Source organism: Oncorhynchus mykiss, chromosome 1, assembly GCF_057628025.1.
Source record: "Oncorhynchus mykiss isolate SJ-2025 chromosome 1, ASM5762802v1, whole genome shotgun sequence".
Classification (NCBI taxonomy): Eukaryota; Metazoa; Chordata; class Actinopteri; order Salmoniformes; family Salmonidae; genus Oncorhynchus; species Oncorhynchus mykiss.
This window is the reverse complement of record NC_143022.1, coordinates 83,729,285-83,751,004: the sequence shown is the minus strand read 5'-3', so window position 1 is coordinate 83,751,004 and position 21,720 is coordinate 83,729,285. Positions and strand designations below refer to the sequence as shown.

General features: G+C 45.8%; 1 protein-coding gene across 2 annotated transcripts in view; it reads left to right on the top strand.

The window, feature by feature from the left end:
* Positions 1-21,720, top strand: part of slc8a1b (solute carrier family 8 member 1b) — a 239,491-nt gene that overhangs the window by 164,354 nt on the left and 53,417 nt on the right. The window contains exon 3 of one of the 2 annotated variants that reach the window (XM_036986620.2): positions 11,965-12,068. In XM_036986620.2, coding sequence (XP_036842515.2) covers positions 11,965-12,068 — 104 coding nt within the window. Of the gene's footprint in view, positions 1-11,455; positions 11,563-11,964; positions 12,069-21,720 lie in introns of both variants that reach the window. The other variant, XM_036986617.2, reaches the window with a different exon arrangement.

Genomic DNA, 21,720 nt, shown 5'->3' with positions numbered 1-21,720 from the left:
TCCACTCTTTGCTCTGTTTTCTCTCTTTGATTCAATCAGCCAGTGTCTGTCCATTGGTGTTCTCTCCATCCCACTGCTTTCATGTATCAGCCACTCCTGTAGCTCCAGTCATTCTAGACTTTACATCCCTCTGTACTGGACAGCACCTCAGTCCAGACCTCACCTTACTGTGGGACAAACAGGCAGAAAGGTCAGCTAGGGCCAGTTTATTACAAGTAATTTCCTGTCATATGGGGCTGTTACATTGCAGTCTCTTCTTGTGGACTAGTATTCAATGACTCATGCAGGAAACAATAGACAGTATAATAGGAGCAAATGAATGAAACTGTGGTCAAAGTATTAACTGATTGGACTAACCAGAGCCCTGCTCCTGATGATTTAACCCCCTCTTCCCTCCTCCCTCCCTCCCCTAACTGCGGTTTCGACTGGACACTGCAGTCCCGGCTGCCTCTGATGTGTCGGAGAGCTCTGGCATTGACCCAGTAGCCAGTAAAGTTGTCATTTCCCTCCAACAGAAAAAGTGCTCCGTTCAGCACAAAAGCCCAGTGCTGCTCAGAATCCTAAACAGACATCAATTAGTTGACTTACAAAACCCTGCTGTTAAAACTACTTCCACGTTCCCGTCCTCTCACTCTCCACACCTCTCTTTCTCTCTCTCCCCTTTCTTTCTCGTTCTCGCTCTCGCTCTCTCTCTCGCTCTCTCCCTCTCTCGCTCTCTCTCCCTCTCTTGTTCTCTCTCTCTCTCGTAATCTCTCTCTCGTTATCTCTCTCTCTCTCCCTCTCTCTCTCCCTCTCTCTCTCTCTTGTTCTCTCTCTCTCTCTTGTTCTCTCTTGTTCTCTCTCTCTCACTTGTTCTCTCTCTCGCTCTCTCTCCCTCTTGTTCTCTCTCTCTCTCCCTCGCTCTCTCTTGTTATCTCTCTCTCTTTCTTGTTATCTCTTTCTCTTCTCATGGCATTACTGTGTGAGAATCCATATTCCCATTTGGGAGACTTAGGGCTAAATGAATTGTAACTAGCCAAGTATTGGCTTTTCTGGAGAAAAAAGCACAGAGTAGAGCAGAAGTGAAGTCTAGCACCATTTGTCTCCCCATCTCATGATCATTATTTCCTGGAGGCCTTCTCTGTCACGGGTTGTGGGGATGAGGCAGGGCAGGACATGTATACATTCATCCTGGAGAATTTGGATGAGGACACAAATAGGGTAGCTACGGGGGGAACTAATCTGAGGATTCCAAATGGATTTCTGGGCACTGCCGAGGCCATCTAATGATTTTACACAGCCAGTTGGGATCAAGAGGTCTGACATGCACACAGACACACACAGTGTATACACACACTTGCGGTCAAACACACACACAGCATGTCATTCCTAAGGGTGACGGGTACAAATTTGTGCTGGTTTCAATGATAATAAGCCGCGTAACGCCGGACTGTTCTATTTTGGCCTGTGTGTGTGGATGCTAGGCAGGCGCACAGCTGATTCTAGGGAGGGTTTTCCAGGTTGCCATATTGGCGTCCGTATGCCCGAGACAATTTAACAAACTCCTTTGGGACTGTGGATGAGAAATCCCCAACAGTCCTGGTTGGCTTATATACATGTTATAGAAGTATTACACTGGTACTGTAGCCGTAATTGAACCAATGGCAGTCTCATCTCTAACACTTCTATTGGGACATGTATGTAGCAGGCCTACACAGCAGACCATCTCAGCTCATTGGCTTGGTTGGATCGATACAACCAGTAGTCCCTTTCTGTGTCCATGTTGTGATTCATTTACGTGTCTGCTCAGAGTGACCATGGTGTCTTCTGTAAGGTTCCATACGAGAACGCCCTCCGTCCTTCCTTCTGTCCAGGGCTCATGTTGTCTGGGGAGCTCTGTTCTGCTCTGACCTACTTGGCCTAATGATGGTCGATGCCAACTGATCATGTTTAATTGGTAGGCCCAGAATGGGTGCCAATGCTACGCAGTCAGAGAATTCACCTGATCTGGGACAACATCAACAGACATGTTTTACTGGCTGTCCTTTCATTAAAAAAAGAGAGACATTTGGGCCCCTGGAGCTCTGTTTTACCCTTTAGGGCTCACAGTTGGTCGTGGCTCGGGCCAAGTTTGATTTTTCCTGGTAATAAAAAACTCCTCTCCCCCTAACTATGTCCATAAAACACTGTTGGCTTTACTCATAATAGTTTACCTTGACTACAGTGACAGGAATACAGTATCTGTCTAAAAACAGGACATGACATGACTCGACAGGACTCCCATTGGTATTGGCACCTGGATATGTGTTGTGTTGCATTGGTAGAGATGTGTTGTGTTACATTGGTAGAGATATGTTGTGTTGTGTTACATTGGTAGAGATGTGTTGTGTTACATTGGTAGAGATGTGTTGTGTTACATTGGTAGAGATGTGTTATGTTGTATTGTGAGTTGGTTATGTAGGGATGTCACCTTGACCATGTCAGAGCAGGGCAGTAGACAGACATGGAGCCCCCTGGGCCTCTTCCAGGTCTACATGTTATAACTAGACTCCCAGTCATCCTATCAGCTGAAACATTAGCACAATATACAAGCACCATACAGACAGTCCCAGCCAGCCCATATGCACTCCAGCTATTCAGCTGCCTTCTCTACTCCCAGGCAGGGAAAACTTTAGTTACTATTGGCCGACCGAGCCAATCTCAACTCTGGAGATGTGTCCTGTCCTTGTAAAAGCTTTCAGGATGATGATCAAGGTAATTGACTTGGACTACAGTAAATGTGCTGGTGGTTGATCAGTTTAACACTATCGCACCCCGGTGTTGAGGAGGAGTATGGAGGGGGTGACACTGTGGGGATGGCTGGGGTCGATGTGGTTGACTTTTAGAAGAGGACAGAGTCTGGATTGATGCAGTAGATGTGCGTTGTAAAAGTGGGACAGCAAACGTTTATGTAAGGCTCTGATTAGGGATTCAGCAGGCCACAAGCATTTCCCACAAGCCCCTGCTCTAACAAGGCTTTCCACTCAGGGAAATGTTGAACTGTTAGCACTAAAATCTGAACAAGTGAACTCTTCTTGCGCAACTAGACGAGGACTTTTTCCAATGTAAGTCTGCATAAAGCAGACACATTCAGATCTTCAAACAAGCACCCCGGGAATGTATTAAACCTCACTGTCGGAGCAAGATACTTGATTAGAAATCTGATTTTCTGTGTGATGAAACCATAATCACAAAGACTCTTCATACTGTGGTCTAATGAAACAAATACACAGATCCAATCCCAGCCAGTGTCTGGGGCTTTTAAGCACTGATTGGAAACCTGTGTGTGTTCTGCGGCTTACATGGGAGCTGACCTGTCTTGGACAGTCAGCTCTGCCGGCTGGCCTGTTCACCTCCTGGCTGGCCATGTTACAGCTGATGTTGTAAACTCTTTGATCTGGGGACTCCCTGGGATCCTCTCTCTCTGTCTCCGGGATACAACTCCATATTAGGAGAGCAGGAGAGACAGAGACAGAGACAAAAAGAGAGAGAGTTGGGAGAGAGATGAATCATTTTGGTTCTGGTCACCTTTAAACACAAATTCTAGTGATTAGGCCTTGTCATAAACCTGAGGACAGACAGATATGGGAGTTTTCACTGGCAGAATGGTTCTCCATGACACAGGATGAGGCTGGGTCTGACGCAACATGTTCTGTAAATATACAGTCTGGGCCGTGTTCAGAGACCGAGGACAAACTACCTCCCAAAGAGAGGAACGTTCATAAAAGTGAATAGACTGGTTAGTGATCATACACAGACTCCATCATTAATGTACTCAAACAGTCATAGAGACAGAAATATAGACACACAGGCAGACAGGCAGATTGTACTCAAGATAGGAAGCAGCCATCTATAAGGATGAGCAGTCTAAAAACAGACCTTAGATAAAACCGCCGGAGTCACTGAGAAATGACCAGCTGCTCTGAGAAATGAAGGATGCTCATTTAGCCTCCTGAATAAGTGAAGAATTTCTAAAAACAGAGATGCAGTCGGTTTCACATGATAATACGTCTCCCTCAATATTAGAAGACTATTTATATCTATCACACTGTCTAATCGCTTTCTCTAATGGTCATATGCCATAATGATTTCAGGGACTTTTTAGGCCTTTCTTTTCCGTATTGATCTGCACATTATAATGTTGCTGTTCCATTACGGTTGGCCTTCTTCAGCAGTGTTTCTTTCTTAGTGTTATTTCCTCAGTTTGACAATATTGTCATGAGTCTTCTCCTGGAGGCAGAACTGAGCGATTTCCCCTTAGATAGGCCAGCTGCAAAGTCAAAATTGCCTATATTGTAAACATTTATGAAAACAAAAATGTTCTTTTGGGATTTAATTTAAGGTTAGGGTTAACAGTGTGGTTAAGGTTTGGGTTAAGGTTAGGGTTATGTTTAAATTTGATGACTTTGTGGCTAGTGACCACTCTGCAGAGCTGACTCCAGGACATGATTCATGATGAAAAATGCTAACCTACATTATTTCCAGGTAGAATGATCCTCAAATTCTCAAAGCAACATCCTGGCACTACGCTTGTCAGTAGAAAGCGAATAGAAGCCAAAGTCTTTTCGGCCTTAAAGGGGAAACAGAGCTGGAGACATTGCTATCAATTGGGGTAACTTGTTGCGATTGCCAGTTAAAAACTAGCAATGTTTCTGTCGGCCTGTGCCTGAGAGAGCTGTGGTTTTTGTCCATGGTTATGCTACAGAGTGATTATTAGACTAGATGTGTCTTTTGAAACCGCACATGAAAACAGACCACCCCCACACTCACACTCACACTTTGCACCCACGCTAACACACACACACACACACACACACACACACACACACACACACACACACACACACACACACACACACACACACACACACACACACACACACACAAACACGCCTTTGTTTTGTCTGAATCTAAAATCCGCCCACCCACAATCTGCTTGCACAAACACAAACATTTAATGGATTTGCCGCCCCAAAGGCCAATCTTTATGAAAACAAAGCTACTTGTTGGTGGGTTTCGTTAGACGAGGATTGGTTTGATTACTGAGACATTAAATTGTCTCTGTAAACCACAGTAAATACACAGTACCAGTACCAGGCCCTGGTGTCGTCAACGTGACGGAACGCTGTGTAGACTAGGTGAAAAGTCTGAGGAACACCATTCTGACATACTGCATTTTCCGAGCTTAAAAAATGTGTTCCCTTCTAACCTGAATTTTCCGATCCAAATACGTCCCGCTCTGTTGTGTGTTTTATTGCTTCCTGTGTGTGACAGGGGAAACTCCTAGCTCCTGCATGCTGCCTGCTAACGCTCATAGCACCATGGCAACAAGCTGGACAAGCCACAGGGCCTCTCTCTCTCTCTATTTCTCTCTCTCCCTCTCTCTCTCTCTCTCTCTCCCTCTCCCCCCCTCTCTCTCTCCCTCTCTCTCTCTCTCTCTTCCCCTCTATCCCCCTCTCACTCTCTGCTCTCTCTCTCCCTCTCTCTCTCTCTCTCTATCTCTCTCTCTCCCTCCCTCTCTCTTTCTGCTCTCTCTTTCGCTCTGTTCTCTTCCCCTCTCGCTCTCTCTGCTCTCTCTTTCTCTCTGCTCTCTCTCCCACTCTTTCTCTCTGGTCTCTCTTTATCTCTTTCCCTGCTCTCTCTATCTCCCCCCCTCCCTTTCTCTCTTTCATTCTCTCTCCTTGTTCATTGCTCTCTCTGCTCTCTTTCTGCTCTCTCTATTTGGCGAGAGCTCTGATTTACTGTACAGTTTGATTGGTGTGTGGTAGCATCATTGGTATTAGTGTTTCATTAGCATAGTGTACTGTTAGCTCCTGTATCATAGGTTGTTTTATAAGTGTTGTGGGGCTGTTAATGTTGGTACTTCGTTTGGCTAGTCTACCAGTGGTTTGAGGTAAAGCAGTGAGGCTCTGTAAGTCTAGCTTTGTGTGGTATGTCTGTCTGTGTGGTATGTCTGTCTGTGTGGTATGTCTGTCTGTGTGGTATGTCTGTCTGTGTGGTATGTCTGTCTGTGTGAGCTAGTTTGAAGTCCTCTCCTTCCGTTAGCTGGTTTTTGCTGAGTCTATTTCTATCTCTCCCATCAGGCATGTGAGGAGATGTCAGCTGGCGTCCCTTTAGCCCAATGCTGAGTTGAAAAGCACCCCTGTGTGTGTGTGTGTGTGTGTGTGTGCGTGCGTGAGTGCGTGCGTGCGTGCATGTGTGTGGTGTGTGTGCGTGTCGCTGCGAGTCACACTCTTTACAGGGCATATTCCTTAGACACCAGTGTCTACCGGACGCTATGATATTGACAGGCTGCTGGTTTTTACACTCTGTAAGAAGAAGCCTTTAGATTGAGTGACCTTTTACTGCAGTTGGTTAAATCAGGCTCAGACACAGTGTGGTTCTTGGTAGTCTTAAACAAATCTACTTTGAAATTAAAGTATCCACCTCAGACACAGTGTGGTTCTTGGTAGTCTTAAACAAATCTACTTTGAAATTAAAGTATCCACCTCAGACACAGTGTGGTTCTTGGTAGTCTTAAACCAATCTACTTTGAAATTAAAGTATCCACCTCAGACACAGTGTGGTTCTTGGTAGTCTTAAACAAATCTACTTTGAAATTAAAGTATCCACCTCAGACACAGTGTGGTTCTTGGTAGTCTTAAACCAATCTACTTTGAAATTAAAGTATCCACCTCAGACACAGTGTGGTTCTTGGTAGTCTTAAACCAATCTACTTTGAAATTAAAGTATCCACCTCAGACACAGTGTGGTTCTTGGTAGTCTTAAACCAATCTACTTTGAAATTAAAGTATCCACCTCAGACACAGTGTGGTTCTTGGTAGTCTTAAACAAATCTACTTTGAAATTAAAGTATCCACCTCAGACACAGTGTGGTTCTTGGTAGTCTTAAACAAATCTAATTTGAAACTAAAGTATCCACCTCAGACACAGTGTGGTTCTTGGTAGTCTTAAACCAATCTACTTTGAAATTAAAGTATCCACCTCAGACACAGTGTGGTTCTTGGTAGTCTTAAACAAATCTACTTTGAAATTAAAGTATCCACCTCAGACACATGGTTATGGACTTTAAAAAATAAGACACCTGTACCATGTCAGATATAGAGTTGAAATGTATTCCATGCATCACAGAAGACTGAAATATAACAAAACTGTTTGACATAGAAACACTGGATTTTTTAAATATTCTTTTTAAACAATGTTTTTATAAATTATGAAATTATGAAAAATATTCATAACATTCCAACCATGAGGCCTCTAGAGTGCGATTTGACACAGGAAATGGCCACCGTCAAAAACCACTCCCAAGGATAGTGTGAGAGGATTATTTTAAAAATCCTAGTTTCCCTAAACCTCACCCTAACCCAAACTCATACTTTTCCCTAACCCTAACCCTAACCCTAAACCTCACCCTAACCCAAACTCGTACTTTTCCCTAACCCTAACCCTAACCCTAAACCTCACCCTAACCCAAACTCGTACTTTTCCCTAACCCTAACCCTAACCCTAACCCTAACCTTAACCCTGACCCTCACCCTAACCCAAACTCATACTTTTTCCTAACCATAACCCTCACCCTAAACCTCACCATAACCCAAACTCGTACTTTTCCCTAACACTAACCCTAACCCTAAACCTCACCCTAACCCAAAAAAAAGGAAAAAAAGAGTCTATATACATAAAACTAACCCTAGCTCCTAACCCTAACCCTAAATCTATTTCTAACCCCAATTCTAACCTTAACCCTAAACCTCCTAGAAATAGAATTTGACCTTGTGGGGACCAAAATTTGGTCCAATTTTTGTTTGTTTACTATTCTTGTGGGGACACACACACTCAAACTTAAACACACTCAGCCATGAGGGACTAGGGGTTAGCTTTGCGCTACACACACACAGATCTATCCCATCCTCTCCTAACCTAGTTGTGGCACTCTAGAACCATTTTGCCAAGATCTGGAAACAATCTACACTAGAGCTGTTTTGGTGGCCAAACACCACATTGCTGTGACAACCCAGGGATGTACTGTAGACTGCATGAATTTGTCATTGAAAGGAATGAGTTAAAAGCCTTTCACTTACTTATTAATCCACAGATTGGGTTTCTCTGTGGCTGGGTGGTGTGTGCTGCGTAGGAGAGAATCATGACAGTTTTAAGGCTGTGACTCGATGTACTTTCCACCTCTCCTCTCAAGTGACACCAGTGACAGATTGGCCGTAGAATCAACCCCTACAACAGATGGATTTTCACTATTCAATAAATGTTGATCTGCCAGACAAATAACATACTAGATCACTGAAAATACAGTGTCTGTGAATGAAAGTGGGAAAGAGGGCAGTAGTTAGTATGGCAGAGAGAGAGAGAGAGAGAGAGAGAGAGAGAGGGGCAGAGAGAGAGACAGAGAGAGAGAGAGAGAGAGAGAGGGAGAGAGGCAGAGAGAGAGAGACAGAGAGAGAGACAGAGAGAGAGAGACAGAGAGAGGGAGAGAGAGAGAGAGAGAGAGAGAGAGAGAGACAGAGAGAGAGAGAGAGAGACAGAGAGAGAGAGACAGAGAGAGAGAGACAGAGAGAGAGAGAGAGAGACAGAGGGAGAGAGAGAGACAGAGAGAGAGAGAGAGACAGAGAGAGAGAGAGAGGGAGAGAGAGACAGAGAGAGAGAGAGAGAGAGAGAGAGGGGCAGAGAGAGAGAGAGAGAGGCAGAGAGAGAGAGAGAGAGAGAGAGAGAGAGACAGAGAGAGAGAGAGAGAGAGAGAGAGAGAGACAGAGAGAGAGAGAGAGAGAGAGAGAGAGAGAGACGAGAGAGAGAGAGAGAGACAGAGAGACCACAATGTTTATATTGGTCACATAAACTAACAGCTGTGAAGACATTGTAATTTAAAGACTAAATCACAGCCTCTCTCTCTTTCACTACATGCTATGCTGCCTCTCTCATGGGGCATTTCGTACAGCTGGTTCTATACCCTGACTACTGATATGTACAGCAATGATCACTCCTCTCTGAGTGGAGGAGTGGGAAATGATTGTAATGCCTGTGAAACTGTGAGGGTGAGGGAAGAGCCATTTTCTGAAGATCTCCCCTGCCGGGCCTGTGATTCCAGGCTGACTGTACTGTAGTCCCAGTGAGGGACCAATCAAACTGTAAGGACATCTGTGATTTGATTTGCCTCTGATTCTCAAAGCCTTCCCAACATGAACAGAGGGCACATACACACAGCCAGCGTGATTTCACAGATTTTAAGATGTTTATAAGGCACAGGGTCAACATGAATTATTATTTCACTGTGTGGATTCTGTGGACCAGCTTATCGTATACATAGTTCCTGTCTGCCTCAGGGTCCATGTCATTAGTTCTACAGTATATCACCACTGGTCACTCCTGGACCAATAGCAAGAGATTAGGCCCTGGTCCAAATCTGTAACCAATAGCTACTGCCCTTCCTGATAACAGCCTATTGACTCTGTCGAAGACCGCTGCCAAAACCAACACTGGGACTTATTCAAGCCTTTGATTAATCAAGAAAGAGGTCAACAGTTTGATTCTGTCACATTGGATTCATTGTGAAATGTAATCCGTTGTCTCCCTTTACAAGAGTTGGCAGTGGTGTCTTCTGTGGGTATTGTTAAGGAGAGGAAGTACTTCGATGTTTGAGGGGAGAGGGGGGTCACTTAGTGTTGTTACAGATGCCATGGGATGGAGCTGGGATCGTTATGGGGCGAGGGAGGTTATTGGGAGGTGTTAAGGATGTGTTAAGGATATGTTTTGGATTAGTTTGATTGGTTATAGAGCAGAAGGGAGTATCTGGATGTCTGGATGTTGAGGAAAATGTCCAGCAAGGAGAGGTTTATTAGAGGAACAGGAGAATTCAGGGCCTTGCAGAGGGAAACAGAGTGAGGGATTTTACGCCATTGTAGCTGGAGAGGAGGTAGGAGGAGGTCAGAGGGAGGTAGGATGAGGTCAGAGGGAGGTAGGAGGAGGTCAGAGGGAGGGAGGAGGGGGTCAGAAGGGAGGGATGAGGGGATCAGAGGGAAGGGAGGAGAGGGTCAGAGGGGAGGAGAGGGTCAGAGGGGAGGGAGGAGGGGGTCAGAGGAAAGGGAGGAGATGGTCAGAGGGGAAGGAGGAGGGGGTCAGAAGGGAGGGAGGGAGGAGGGGGTCAGATGGGGAGTAAGAAATACAGACACAAATTCAAATGGTTGTCCTTCAGCATTTCAGCCTCAACGTTAATATGCAACACCCAGAATCACACACTCCCACACACCCAATGAATAATAAGTAGTACTTTTTAAGGTACATTTTAAGGTATGCTGCATTTAAAGCGGGTGAATGTAGTGCTATGGGGGTCAGGGCTGTTTTCTCAGTAAACAACACAGAGTCTTACAGTCAGTACACACCCAGCCTATACAGACAACACTACAGGGCTGTTTTCTCAGTAAACAACACAGATTCTTACAGTCAGTACACACCCAGCCTATACAGACAACACTACAGGGCTGTTTTCTCAGTAAACAACACCGAGTCAGTACACACCCAGCCTATACAGACAACACTACAGGGCTGTTTTCTCAGTAAACAACACCGAGTCAGTACACACCCAGCCTATACAGACAACACTACAGGGCTGTTTTCTCAGTAAACAACACCGAATCAGTACACACCCAGCCTATACAGACAACACTACAGTGAGTGGGAGTTAGATGACTAAATCTTTCAGCATGTTTTTTGGATGTAAACAAAACATACACTGCAAAGTCTCTTTAAAAGACAGGGTGACTTGGGGGGCGTTTGCACCAAGCGAACAGTTGGTGTAACTGTGGTGTTTGGGTCTCTGTTTTTGCAGGTAAATGGTATTTGCTTTTAGATCAGTGAGTGGTGTGGTGGTGATGTGTTAGAATAACTATGGAATGATTAACAGTGCGACCTCTTGTGAAGAGAGGTGTTTTGCCTGCAGTACAGTATTCCACTGTGTTGCCGTGGGTGATGCTGCATTGGGTCAGTCAGAGTCCAGCTCAGCACTTCTAGGATCAGTCTGTCTGTCTGTCAGACCCCTCTCAGGGCTGGACCACAGCTAGGACACCTCACCTAAACACTCAGATCTACTTAGAAATAGTCAGTACCTGACGCCCCACTTCAACAGATGTGTGTGTGTAGCAGGAATTTAAATAGACAATATCATCATAAAGTGTGATGAGAAATTAGGCGCTATACATTACTGTGATGTTATTCCTTCTAGTGACATTTTTCCGTTCATTGATCAAAACATACAAAATCATCTTCGTTTTCTACTCATCTTCCTCTCCACCTGTTGTCTTTCAGATGTCAGCGTGGTTTGTCTGCCTGCTGCCTGCCTCTGTTCTGTTCTCTCTCCGTTTCCTCCTTTTATACTCCGACCTGTTGTTTCCTCACTGTCTCTTCCTTTTCTTCTCTTCTTCTCCTCCTTCAGCAAAATGATCAAGGTCAGAATCGTTGACGACGAGGAGTATGAGAAAAACAAGACCTTCTACTTGGAGATGGGAGAGCCTCGCCTGATGGAGACCAATGACAGTAAAGGTGGGGGAGATAGTCCTGAGGGGTACAGGTCGTGGGGGTCAGACCCCTCTACCCTGACCTCTGACCCTGGGCCCGGCGTCCGCTGCACTGCGCTACACTGCATGTTCACACCAGCAGGGGGCACCAGGAGGAGGCTGCTGTGTAGAGTTCATGTAACCACAGGACAGAGTAGGACTACCAGTTACACGCACCAAGCAGCGGGCTCCTCTCCCACTCAGTGTGCCCTCAGCAGACGTGAACGTGCGGCAGCCCACCTCGTGTCACCACCACCTCTCATTCCCACGACTGGTCAAGTGTGTGTGACTGTGATTGTGCGTGTGTGTCCTTGTGCCTGTGCTTATGTGTGTGTGTTTAACATACATGGTTCCAACTCCCCTACGTTGTTGTCTTGTGTCCCTGCAGGAAGACCATAGCCATTAAAATACTTGACCGTGAGGTGTATGATAAACACAGCTACTTCACCCTAGAGCTGCAGACGCCACAATGGAGAAGGAGAGGCCGGACAGGTGTGAGAGAGCTGACCAACTAAACACACTGGGGTTGGAGCTCACTTTGCTCCTCTCCTCTTGTCTTTTATCCTCTTCTCCTTTACTCTGTTACTTTCTCCCTCGCTTTTCTGTTCTAATCTGTTCTCCTCCACCTCCAAAGTCTCTATTTGACTCAGTGCACACACACCTTTCCTCCCTCGCTCTCTCCCTCCTGGCTTACTGCGATTCTCACTTTGCTCAACTTCCTGTGTCAAATGGCCTTAACAATTCACGCCTACAAAGACAATGCTCGTCCAACTCTGTCCTGAAGAGCCCTAGTGCATTAGTGGACATATGCTTGACTAAAATGTCGCATTCTGATGATAGGATATTTATAGGATATCCTTCCCACCAAGTATCTCTATCCCGTATTCATCACAAGGAATGACAGAAGAAACAGTGGAGATAATGGTAGATATTAGATTGTTTTATCACCCACCACTCCTGGCCAAAAGTGTGTGTGTGTGTGTGTGTGTGTGTGTGTGTGTGTGTCTGCTCCACTCAGTTTGTCCTTAGTACCTCACAAAAACCCTCTTAGTTTCAATCTCAACTCTGAAACATTAATAACTGGTCCACCCCTAACTGTTTCTCCGTCATTTATGGATGTGAAATGTTCCTAGTAATGTCACTCGCGGTTTATCTATTAATAACGCCACGTTTACCATACAACCCGATAGAGATTTACGATACACTGATCAAAGAGTGAGGTTTAATAAAACATAAATACAGGATGAAGATCAACCCCCCCCCCCCCCCCCCCCCCATCCTCGAGATTCACGACAACCTGACAAGTCATAAAAGAAGATCAAAGTCTTGTTCAGTCTAACGATGCCAGATCCCTGAGAAAATACGATTCCATGGAAGAAATTTAATCTCTGCTTTCTCTGGAGTGAAGCTTTAAAATACTTTATTTTACAACAGGAGGAATATGATTCAACCTGTTAGCACAAAAGCGCTGCCATTAACAGTGATGCTAAAGTATTTCCTGTGTGTTTTAGTGTCGTCGTCGTAGAAGCTGGTGACTGCTGGGAGTTTTATGATCAAGCCTATTGGTCCCTCTAATGTCCCTTCTGTCCTTCTGATTAAACCCACTAAGTTACCCTCTAATGTCCCTTCTGTCCTTCTGATTAAACCCACCAAGTTACCCTCTAATGTCCCTTCTGTCCATCTGATTAAACCCACCAGGTTACCCTCTAATGTCCCTTCTGTCCTTCTGATTAAACCCACCAAGTTACCCTCTAATGTCCCTTCTGTCCATCTGATTAAACCCACCAAGTTACCCTCTAATGTCCCTTCTGTCCTTCTGATGAAACCCACCAAGTTACCCTCTAATGTCCCTTCTGTCCATCTGATTAAACCCACCAGGTTACCCTCTAATGTCCCTTCTGTCCTTCTGATTAAACCCACTAAGTTACCCTCTAATGTCCCTTCTGTCCTTCTGAGTAAACCCACCAAGTTACCCTCTAATGTCCCTTCTGTCCATCTGATTAAACCCACCAGGTTACCCTCTAATGTCCCTTCTGTCCTTCTGATTAAACCCACCAAGTTACCCTCTAATGTCCCTTCTGTCCATCTGATTAAACCCACCAAGTTACCCTCTAATGTCCCTTCTGTCCTTCTGATGAAACCCACCAAGTTACCCTCTAATGTCCCTTCTGTCCATCTGATTAAACCCACCAGGTTACCCTCTAATGTCCCTTCTGTCCTTCTGATTAAACCCACCAAGTTACCCTCTAATGTCCCTTCTGTCCATCTGATTAAACCCACCAGGTTACCCTCTAATGTCCCTTCTCTCCATCTGATTAAACCCACCAGGTTACCCTCTAATGTCCCTCTTTGTCCATCTGATTAAACCCACCAGGTTACCCTCTAATGTCCCTCTTTGTCCATCTGATTAAACCCACCAGGTTACCTTCTAATGTCCATCTTTGTCCATCTGATTAAACCCACCAGGTTACCCTCTAATGTCCCTCTTTGTCCATCTGATTAAACCCACCAGGTTACCCTCTAATGTCCCTTCTGTCCATCTGATTAAACCCACCAAGTTACCCTTGAATGTCCCTTCTGTCCATCTGATTAAACCCACCAGGTTACCCTCTAATGTCCCTTCTGTCCTTCTGATTAAACCCACCAGGTTACCCTCTAATGTGCCTTCTGTCCTTCTGATTAAACCCACCAGGTTACCCTCTAATGTCCCTCTTTGTCCATCTGATTAAACCCACCAGGTTACTCTCTATAATGTCCCTTCTGTCCATCTGATTTAACCCACCAAGTTACCCTCTAATGTCCCTTCTGTCCATCTGATTAAACCCACCAAGTTACCCTCTAATGTCCCTTCTATCCTTCTGATTAAACCCACCAGGTTACCTAATGTTTCTTCCCACTTCCCAGCCTCCTCTGCTATGTGGTGATTATTGACCCTGGTTTCCCAGCCATGTCCTGTTATAGTCTGTTAACTAGGCAGCAGTATGAGGGATAGAGGGCCGAATGTAGGAGGGGGAGGCGGGAGGGCTGTAACAGACCACAGTAATGGCCACATATTCTGTGGACTAGTTATTATATTATAACGTTATCTTTTACAAGCGCGGAGTCTGTAACTACCACTGAACCAGCTCAGTGCTGCTGGATCAATTCCTAATATAACAGTCAGCATGTTTGAGTTATGCTCCCCTGAGTTGAGAAAAAGTGCAAAAACAATCTGTTCTCATCCTAGCTACATTGGTGTGTGTGTGTGTGTGTGTGTGTGTGTGTGTGTGTGTGTGTGTGTGTGTGTGTGTGTGTGTGTGTGTGTGTGTGTGTGTGTGTGTGTTTGTGTGTGTGTGTGTGTGTGTGTGTGTGTTTAGTTATTATCAGAATGTTTTATTATTGAAACTTCATTTAACTAGGCAAGTCAGCTAAGAACAAATCTTTATTTACAATGACGGCCGACCAAAAGGCAAAAGGCCTCCTGTGGGGATGGGGGCTGAGATTAAAAATGTAAAAAGAGAGACACCACAACACTACATAAAGAGAGACCTAAGACAACAACATAGCAAGGTAGCAACACATGACAACACAGCATGGTAGCAACACAACATGGTAGCAACACAACATGGCAGCAGCACAACATGGTAGCAGCACAAAACATGGTACAAACATTATTGGGCACAGACAACAGCAGAAAGGGCAAGAAGGTGAAGACAACAATACATCACCCAAAGCAGCCACAACTGTCAGTAAGAGTGTCCATGATTGAGTCTTTGAATGAAGAGACTGAGATAAAACCGGGCACTGAAGGTGAGCCTTGGTAAAGATTACCACTCCTCCACCTTTGGAAGATCTGTCTTGCCGAAAAAGGTTATAACCAGAAAAGGTTAACATCAGTATTCAAAACACTCTTCCTTAACCACGTCTCAGTGATGACCAACACATCTGGATTGGAGCTGTGAACCCACACTTTCAATTCATCAATTTTAGGTAATAAGCTTCTAGTGTTAACGTGCAGAAAACACAGGCTTTTACGAGAGTAGAAATCAGTGAAGCAGATATCAGAGCCAGGATATCAAAGTCAGGATTGGGGCCAGCAGCAGTAGCTGGGCCAGGATGTACATGCACATTTCCAGATATGTCTGTGTCTATGAGTGCATGTGAATGTATGTGCATTCTTGTGTGTGTGTGTGTGTGTGTGTATGTGTGTGTATGTGTGTGTGTGTGTGTGTGTGTGTGTGTGTGTGTGTGTGTGTGTGTGTCTACTGACACAGTCCATGAATCCCCAGCAGGCCTCTGGAGGGAGCGATCAGAAATAATGGGTGATGACTGACTGACTGAGCCCAACAAGCAAACAGTAATTACTGCACTGCCTCCTCTTTAAACTGAGCCCCACCAACACCGTTAGTACAGCTAGCTCCGTTAGCATCATTAGCCTCCACTCATGTGAAGGGAGACCGAGGAGACAGTGTTTTAAGACGAGTGGAGAGGTAAACAGCTGCAGTCCCTGAAGTAGCTCCACTTCCCCCTGACAAACACAGCTGCTAATTAATGTGAAACTCTGATTGCCTGAGAGGAAAACAAAACCAAAACAAGATTTAAGGCTGGCAGTATGTTTGTTCACAATTAGCTCTCTCAATCTTCGTGCATTATGGAGATAAGGTTTCATTTTATAGCCAGGATTTGTTAATTTTTTAAAAATGTATTATTTTATCCCCTTTTCTCCCCAATTGTGGTATCCAATTGTTAGTAATTACTATCTTGTCTCATCGCTACGAGTAAGGGCTCGGGAGAGACGAAGGTCGAAAGCCATGCGTCCTCCGAAACCAAGTCGCACTGCTTCTTAACACAGTGTGCATCCAACCCGGAAGCCAGCCGCACCAATGTGTCGGAGGAAACACCATGCACCTGGCGACCTTGGTTAGCGTGCGCTGCGCCCGGCCCGCCACAGGAGTAACTAGTGTGCGATGAGACAAGGATTTCCCTACCGGCCAAACCCTCACGACCCTAGGCCAATTGTGCATGGACCTACCAGGCGCGGCCGGCTGCGACAGAGCGCGAACCCAGAGTCTCTGGTGGCACAGCTAGTGCTGAGATGCAGTGCCCTGGACCACTGCGCCACCCGGGAGGCCTATAGCCAGGAATTTGGCAGCGCTTCATGTGAACTCAGTACAGTACTACTTCAAATATTTGCAATCAAAACTCTGCCAAAGAAAGTGAACTGGAGTTGGGTGAAACAATGTTTTTCCTGAAATGTAACCTACGTTTACTCAAACACAAACATGTCTGATATGATTTACCTTGTATACATACCGCACAATAGAAAGGCATTAAGACACAGACAGACAAGCAGTCAGGTAGTCAGGCATTCAGGCAGGCAGACAGTCAAGCAGTCAGGCAGTCAGACAGACAGACAGTGGGGCCCTCCACTGGGGCCCTAGACCCCAGGCCCCACCATCTCCCAGTATTCCTTTCTCTCTGTCTCTCTGTCTGAGTGAGTGATCCGTGCTGACAACAGCCTGACCTGGGGTCTCAGAGCTGCATGTGACTGGGGTCTCAGAGCTGCATGTGACTGGGGTCTCAGAGCTGCATGTGACTAGGGTCTCAGAGCTGCATGTGACTGGGGTCTCAGAGCTGCATGTGACTGGGGTCTCAGAGCTGCATGTGACTGGGGTCTCAGAGCTGCATGTGACTAGGGTCTCAGAGCTGCATGTGACTGGGGTCTCAGAGCTGCATGTGACTAGGGTCTCAGAGCTGCATGTGACTGGGGTCTCAGAGCTGCATGTGACTAGGGTCTCAGAGCTGCATGTGACTGGGGTCTCAGAGCTGCATGTGACTAGGGTCTCAGAGCTGCATGTGACTAGGGTCTCAGAGCTGCATGTGACTAGGGTCTCAGAGCTGCATGTGACTAGGGTCTCAGAGCTGCATGTGACTAGGGTCTCAGAGCTGCATGTGACTGGGGTCTCAGAGCTGCATGTGACTAGGGTCTCAGAGCTGCATGTGACTGGGGTCTCAGAGCTGCATGTGACTAGGGTCTCAGAGCTGCATGTGACTGGGGTCTCAGAGCTGCATGTGACTAGGGTCTCAGAGCTGCATGTGACTAGGGTCTCAGAGCTGCATGTGACTGGGGTCTCAGAGCTGCATGTGACTGGGGTCTCAGAGCTGCATGTGACTAGGGTCTCAGAGCTGCATGTGACTAGGGTCTCAGAGCTGCATGTGACTGGGGTCTCAGAGCTGCATGTGACTGGGGTCTCAGAGCTGCATGTGACTAGGGTCTCAGAGCTGCATGTGACTGGGGTCTCAGAGCTGCATGTGACTGGGGTCTCAGAGCTGCTTGTGACTGGGGTCTCAGAGCTGCATGTGACTAGGGTCTCAGAGCTGCATGTGACTGGGGTCTCAGATCTGCATGTGACTAGGGTCTCAGAGCTGCATGTGACTGGTGTCTCAGAGCTGCATGTGACTAGGGTCTCAGAGCTGCATGTGACTGGGGTCTCAGAGCTGCATGTGACTAGGGTCTCAGAGCTGCATGTGACTGGGGTCTCAGAGCTGCATGTGACTGGGGTCTCAGAGCTGCATGTGACTGGGGTCTCAGAGCTGCATGTGACTGGGGTCTCAGAGCTGCATGTGACTGGGGTCTCAGAGCTGCATGTGACTGGGGTCTCAGAGCTGCATGTGACTAGGGTCTCAGAGCTGCATGTGACTAGGGTCTCAGAGCTGCATGTGACTGGGGTCTCAGAGCTGCATGTGACTAGGGTCTCAGAGCTGCATGTGACTGGGGTCTCAGAGCTGCATGTGACTGGGGTCTCAGAGCTGCATGTGACTGGGGTCTCAGAGCTGCATGTGACTAGGGTCTCAGAGCTGCATGTGACTGGGGTCTCAGAGCTGCTTGTGACTGGGGTCTCAGAGCTGCATGTGACTGGGGTCTCAGAGCTGCTTGTGACTGGGGTCTCAGAGCTGCATGTGACTGGGGTCTCAGAGCTGCATGTGACTGGGGTCTCAGAGCTGCATGTGACTGGGGTCTCAGAGCTGCATGTGACTGGGGTCTCAGAGCTGCATGTGACTAGGGTCTCAGAGATGCATGTGACTGGGGTCTCAGAGCTGCTTGTGACTGGGGTCTCAGAGCTGCATGTGACTGGGGTCTCAGAGATGCATGTGACTGGGGTCTCAGAGATGCATGTGACTGGGGTCTCAGAGCTGCATGTGACTGGGGTCTCAGAGCTGCATGTGACTAGGGTCTCAGAGCTGCATGTCAGAAGCCTCTTCTTTTTCCCCTTATTTTTTTGTTGTCTGTTCTCTATTTCTTTTAAGTGCCTTGTGAGTGTCTCCCTTCTGAGTTGAAGTTTGTGAGTGTTAAAGTAGTGGTGTTAAACTAGTGTCTGGAGGGCTTGTGGCTAATGAATGCTGTAATTATCTTCTCCTAGTGACAGGTCTCTAGAAAAAGACAAGCGAACATCTGGCATCTATAAGAGCCACAATGACACTCTGGTATGAATCGCCTGTACTGAGCTAGTGAGACTTCAACTATGTGGGCTCATTAATTACACGAAGACAATGTTGATGACATGTGTAATGTAAATATGCATTTAAATGTAAGTGAGATTTGTAAATATGTGGGTAGAGCGGTAGACTAATTACAGCAGGCACATTACAGAGACAGGGATGGCAAATGTTTATATCTATGGTTAATTGGCTAGACTGGAGATGAGGAATAGGAATAGTCTCACACCACACGCTTGTTCATACTGGACTTATCAGTCTTGAAGGGTTGACTTTGGCTTAAAAGGGCAATCAGCAGTTTAAACAATGACACATTTTATTTCTGTCCCGTTTCGCTAAAAAGCTGAGGGATGGGGCTGGAGAAATGTAATCAAATGCATATACAGAGCTATGGATGCAAGGACTGACCATCCATGATATCAAAATTATAGTTTAAACCATGTTTTGAGGCTATACAGTATTTGTTTACATTTACATATTTATTTTTTTACAAACATTGAGGTAAAACAAGCTATATTTTGGGTTCTGATGGGGTACGATAGTTAAACTAAGCTCACGAGGCATTAATACATTATATTTACAAGAATCAATGGGTACATTTCATACATTTATAAGTCAAAAAATGGATGTATCAACTGCAGATTGCCCCTTTAAGGCCTCAATCCACTGAAGAACTTGTGGAAATAAAACACTGAAAAAACTGTAGCCATCAAGGGCAATAACAGTGTGATAGCATTGCTACTGTACTCTCAAATTCACCTCATCTCGGCAGCAATAGCCATTATTAAGAATGAAATTCTGTAACACTCCCTCTGCTACAGTGCATGTGAAGTGTGCGAACCCTCTCTGAAAGGTCACAGAACACTACCGGCTCTCCACTGTGAAGTCATGATATTCTGTCCTCTATAGTTTGGGAGAGTACCTGTATGGGATGAATATCATTAAAAACGCTGTTTATTGAATATAACATAGATGTTTTTTAAATATTTTTTATAATATAGATGTTATCAAGTCTTAAATATTCAAAATGTCAAAATGATCCAGCTAGCCCAGGATATGGAACAGGATATGGAACATGATGTGGAACAGGATGTGGAACAGGTGATGTTAAGACTCTTAACTGTGAGTGTCACCTGAAGAAGTATAGAATTCTATTGTTTTCACTGAGCCTCATCCCTGCAGTCAGATAAGCATCAGTGGATGCAGTCTGACTCGAGGTGACAGGGTGGGCTCTGTTTGACTCTTATGGAGAATATCTATTTTAAAAAGCTAAACGAATTACATAGCTCAGTCTATACAGAACCAAATGAGAGCATTCTGTGGACTGGGTGGTTCTGGACATTCACAGACACACACCCTAGGTCATCTGGAGACTGGTAAGAGATCTTGTTACATACACCCCTCTCCAGCTACGCCCTCCTTCTCCTCAATCTGTTTAGATGTTCTCTGTTCTCCTCTGAAACCAGATGATCAAAGCATAGCCACCTAACCTCGCGATGGTCCACAGCTGGCAGCTCCCATTAAGCCTTCTGCATTCTTCCTCCCGAAGAAAAAGAAGAGTGTGAATAGCTTTCCCCAAAAAGGCAAATCTGCACGTTTGAACTCCACATGTCTAGAGAAGTTGAAGAAGTATCGACCGAAACACAATGAACACACAGTTTTACACAACAGAGAAACACAATGAACACACAGTTTTACACAACAGAGAAACACAATGAACACACAGTTTTACACAACAGAGAAACACAATGAACACACAGTTTTACACAACAGAGAAACACAATGAACACACAGTTTTACACAACAGAGGCAGAGAGAGAAAGACACAGGAGGCATAACCAAACCTCTCTCCCAGGATGTCCTATGGAGGATTGAGAGCGACACTGATATAGAATACACAGCGTTCCTCCATCCCTCCCCAGAACATTCTGCCAGGGTCAGTCAGATGTATTCTGCAGGGTTACGGTGCGGTAGCCACCACTCTGAGGAAGGGGATGGATAACAAGGTTACTGAGGCAGTAGTAATTACACCTGAGACTCACCTCTCCTTTAATTGAGTTCATCAAGTCACTCGTTAGACACAGTTAACCGCAGCCTCTCATGGTAGGTGAGGCTTACATGCTGATCAGCTGGCGTGATTTGGACCCAGAGTTTTGTAGCATTTTCAGCCCTGTCAGTCAGTAGTAGGCTATGTTGAGCTGCATAAGACATATTGAAAGCATATTTATTTATCCAGGTTGTTGCTGTAAAATTAAGAATGTAATTGTTCATGTGGTACATTGTCAAGGCAAGCCAATACAGTACAAACATGCTTAGTCACCGAGCCATACTAAAGCACCCTGAGTAATGGAAAAAGCATCTCCAATATCCTCCTCCACAGTCTTTGATCCTGATTTGGCCCCTTTACCTCCACCCTCCTCTTGTTGCGCCAGTGTGACTGGGTTTGAATGGTGGGGCGACGGAGGGGAACGAATGGCGTTGGATCTGACGCTAATCCACAATGCACTGCTCTGCTGTGAACTGTGAACTGTTCCCCTCACACCAAATCAGATCACTGCACCGGGCTGTGTGACAGTGGTGGCTCTACATTACTGCCACACGCCCCATAGAGTGAGATTGAAATAGAGAGAGAGAGAGATGGAAAGAGTGAGAGAGAGAGATGGAAAGA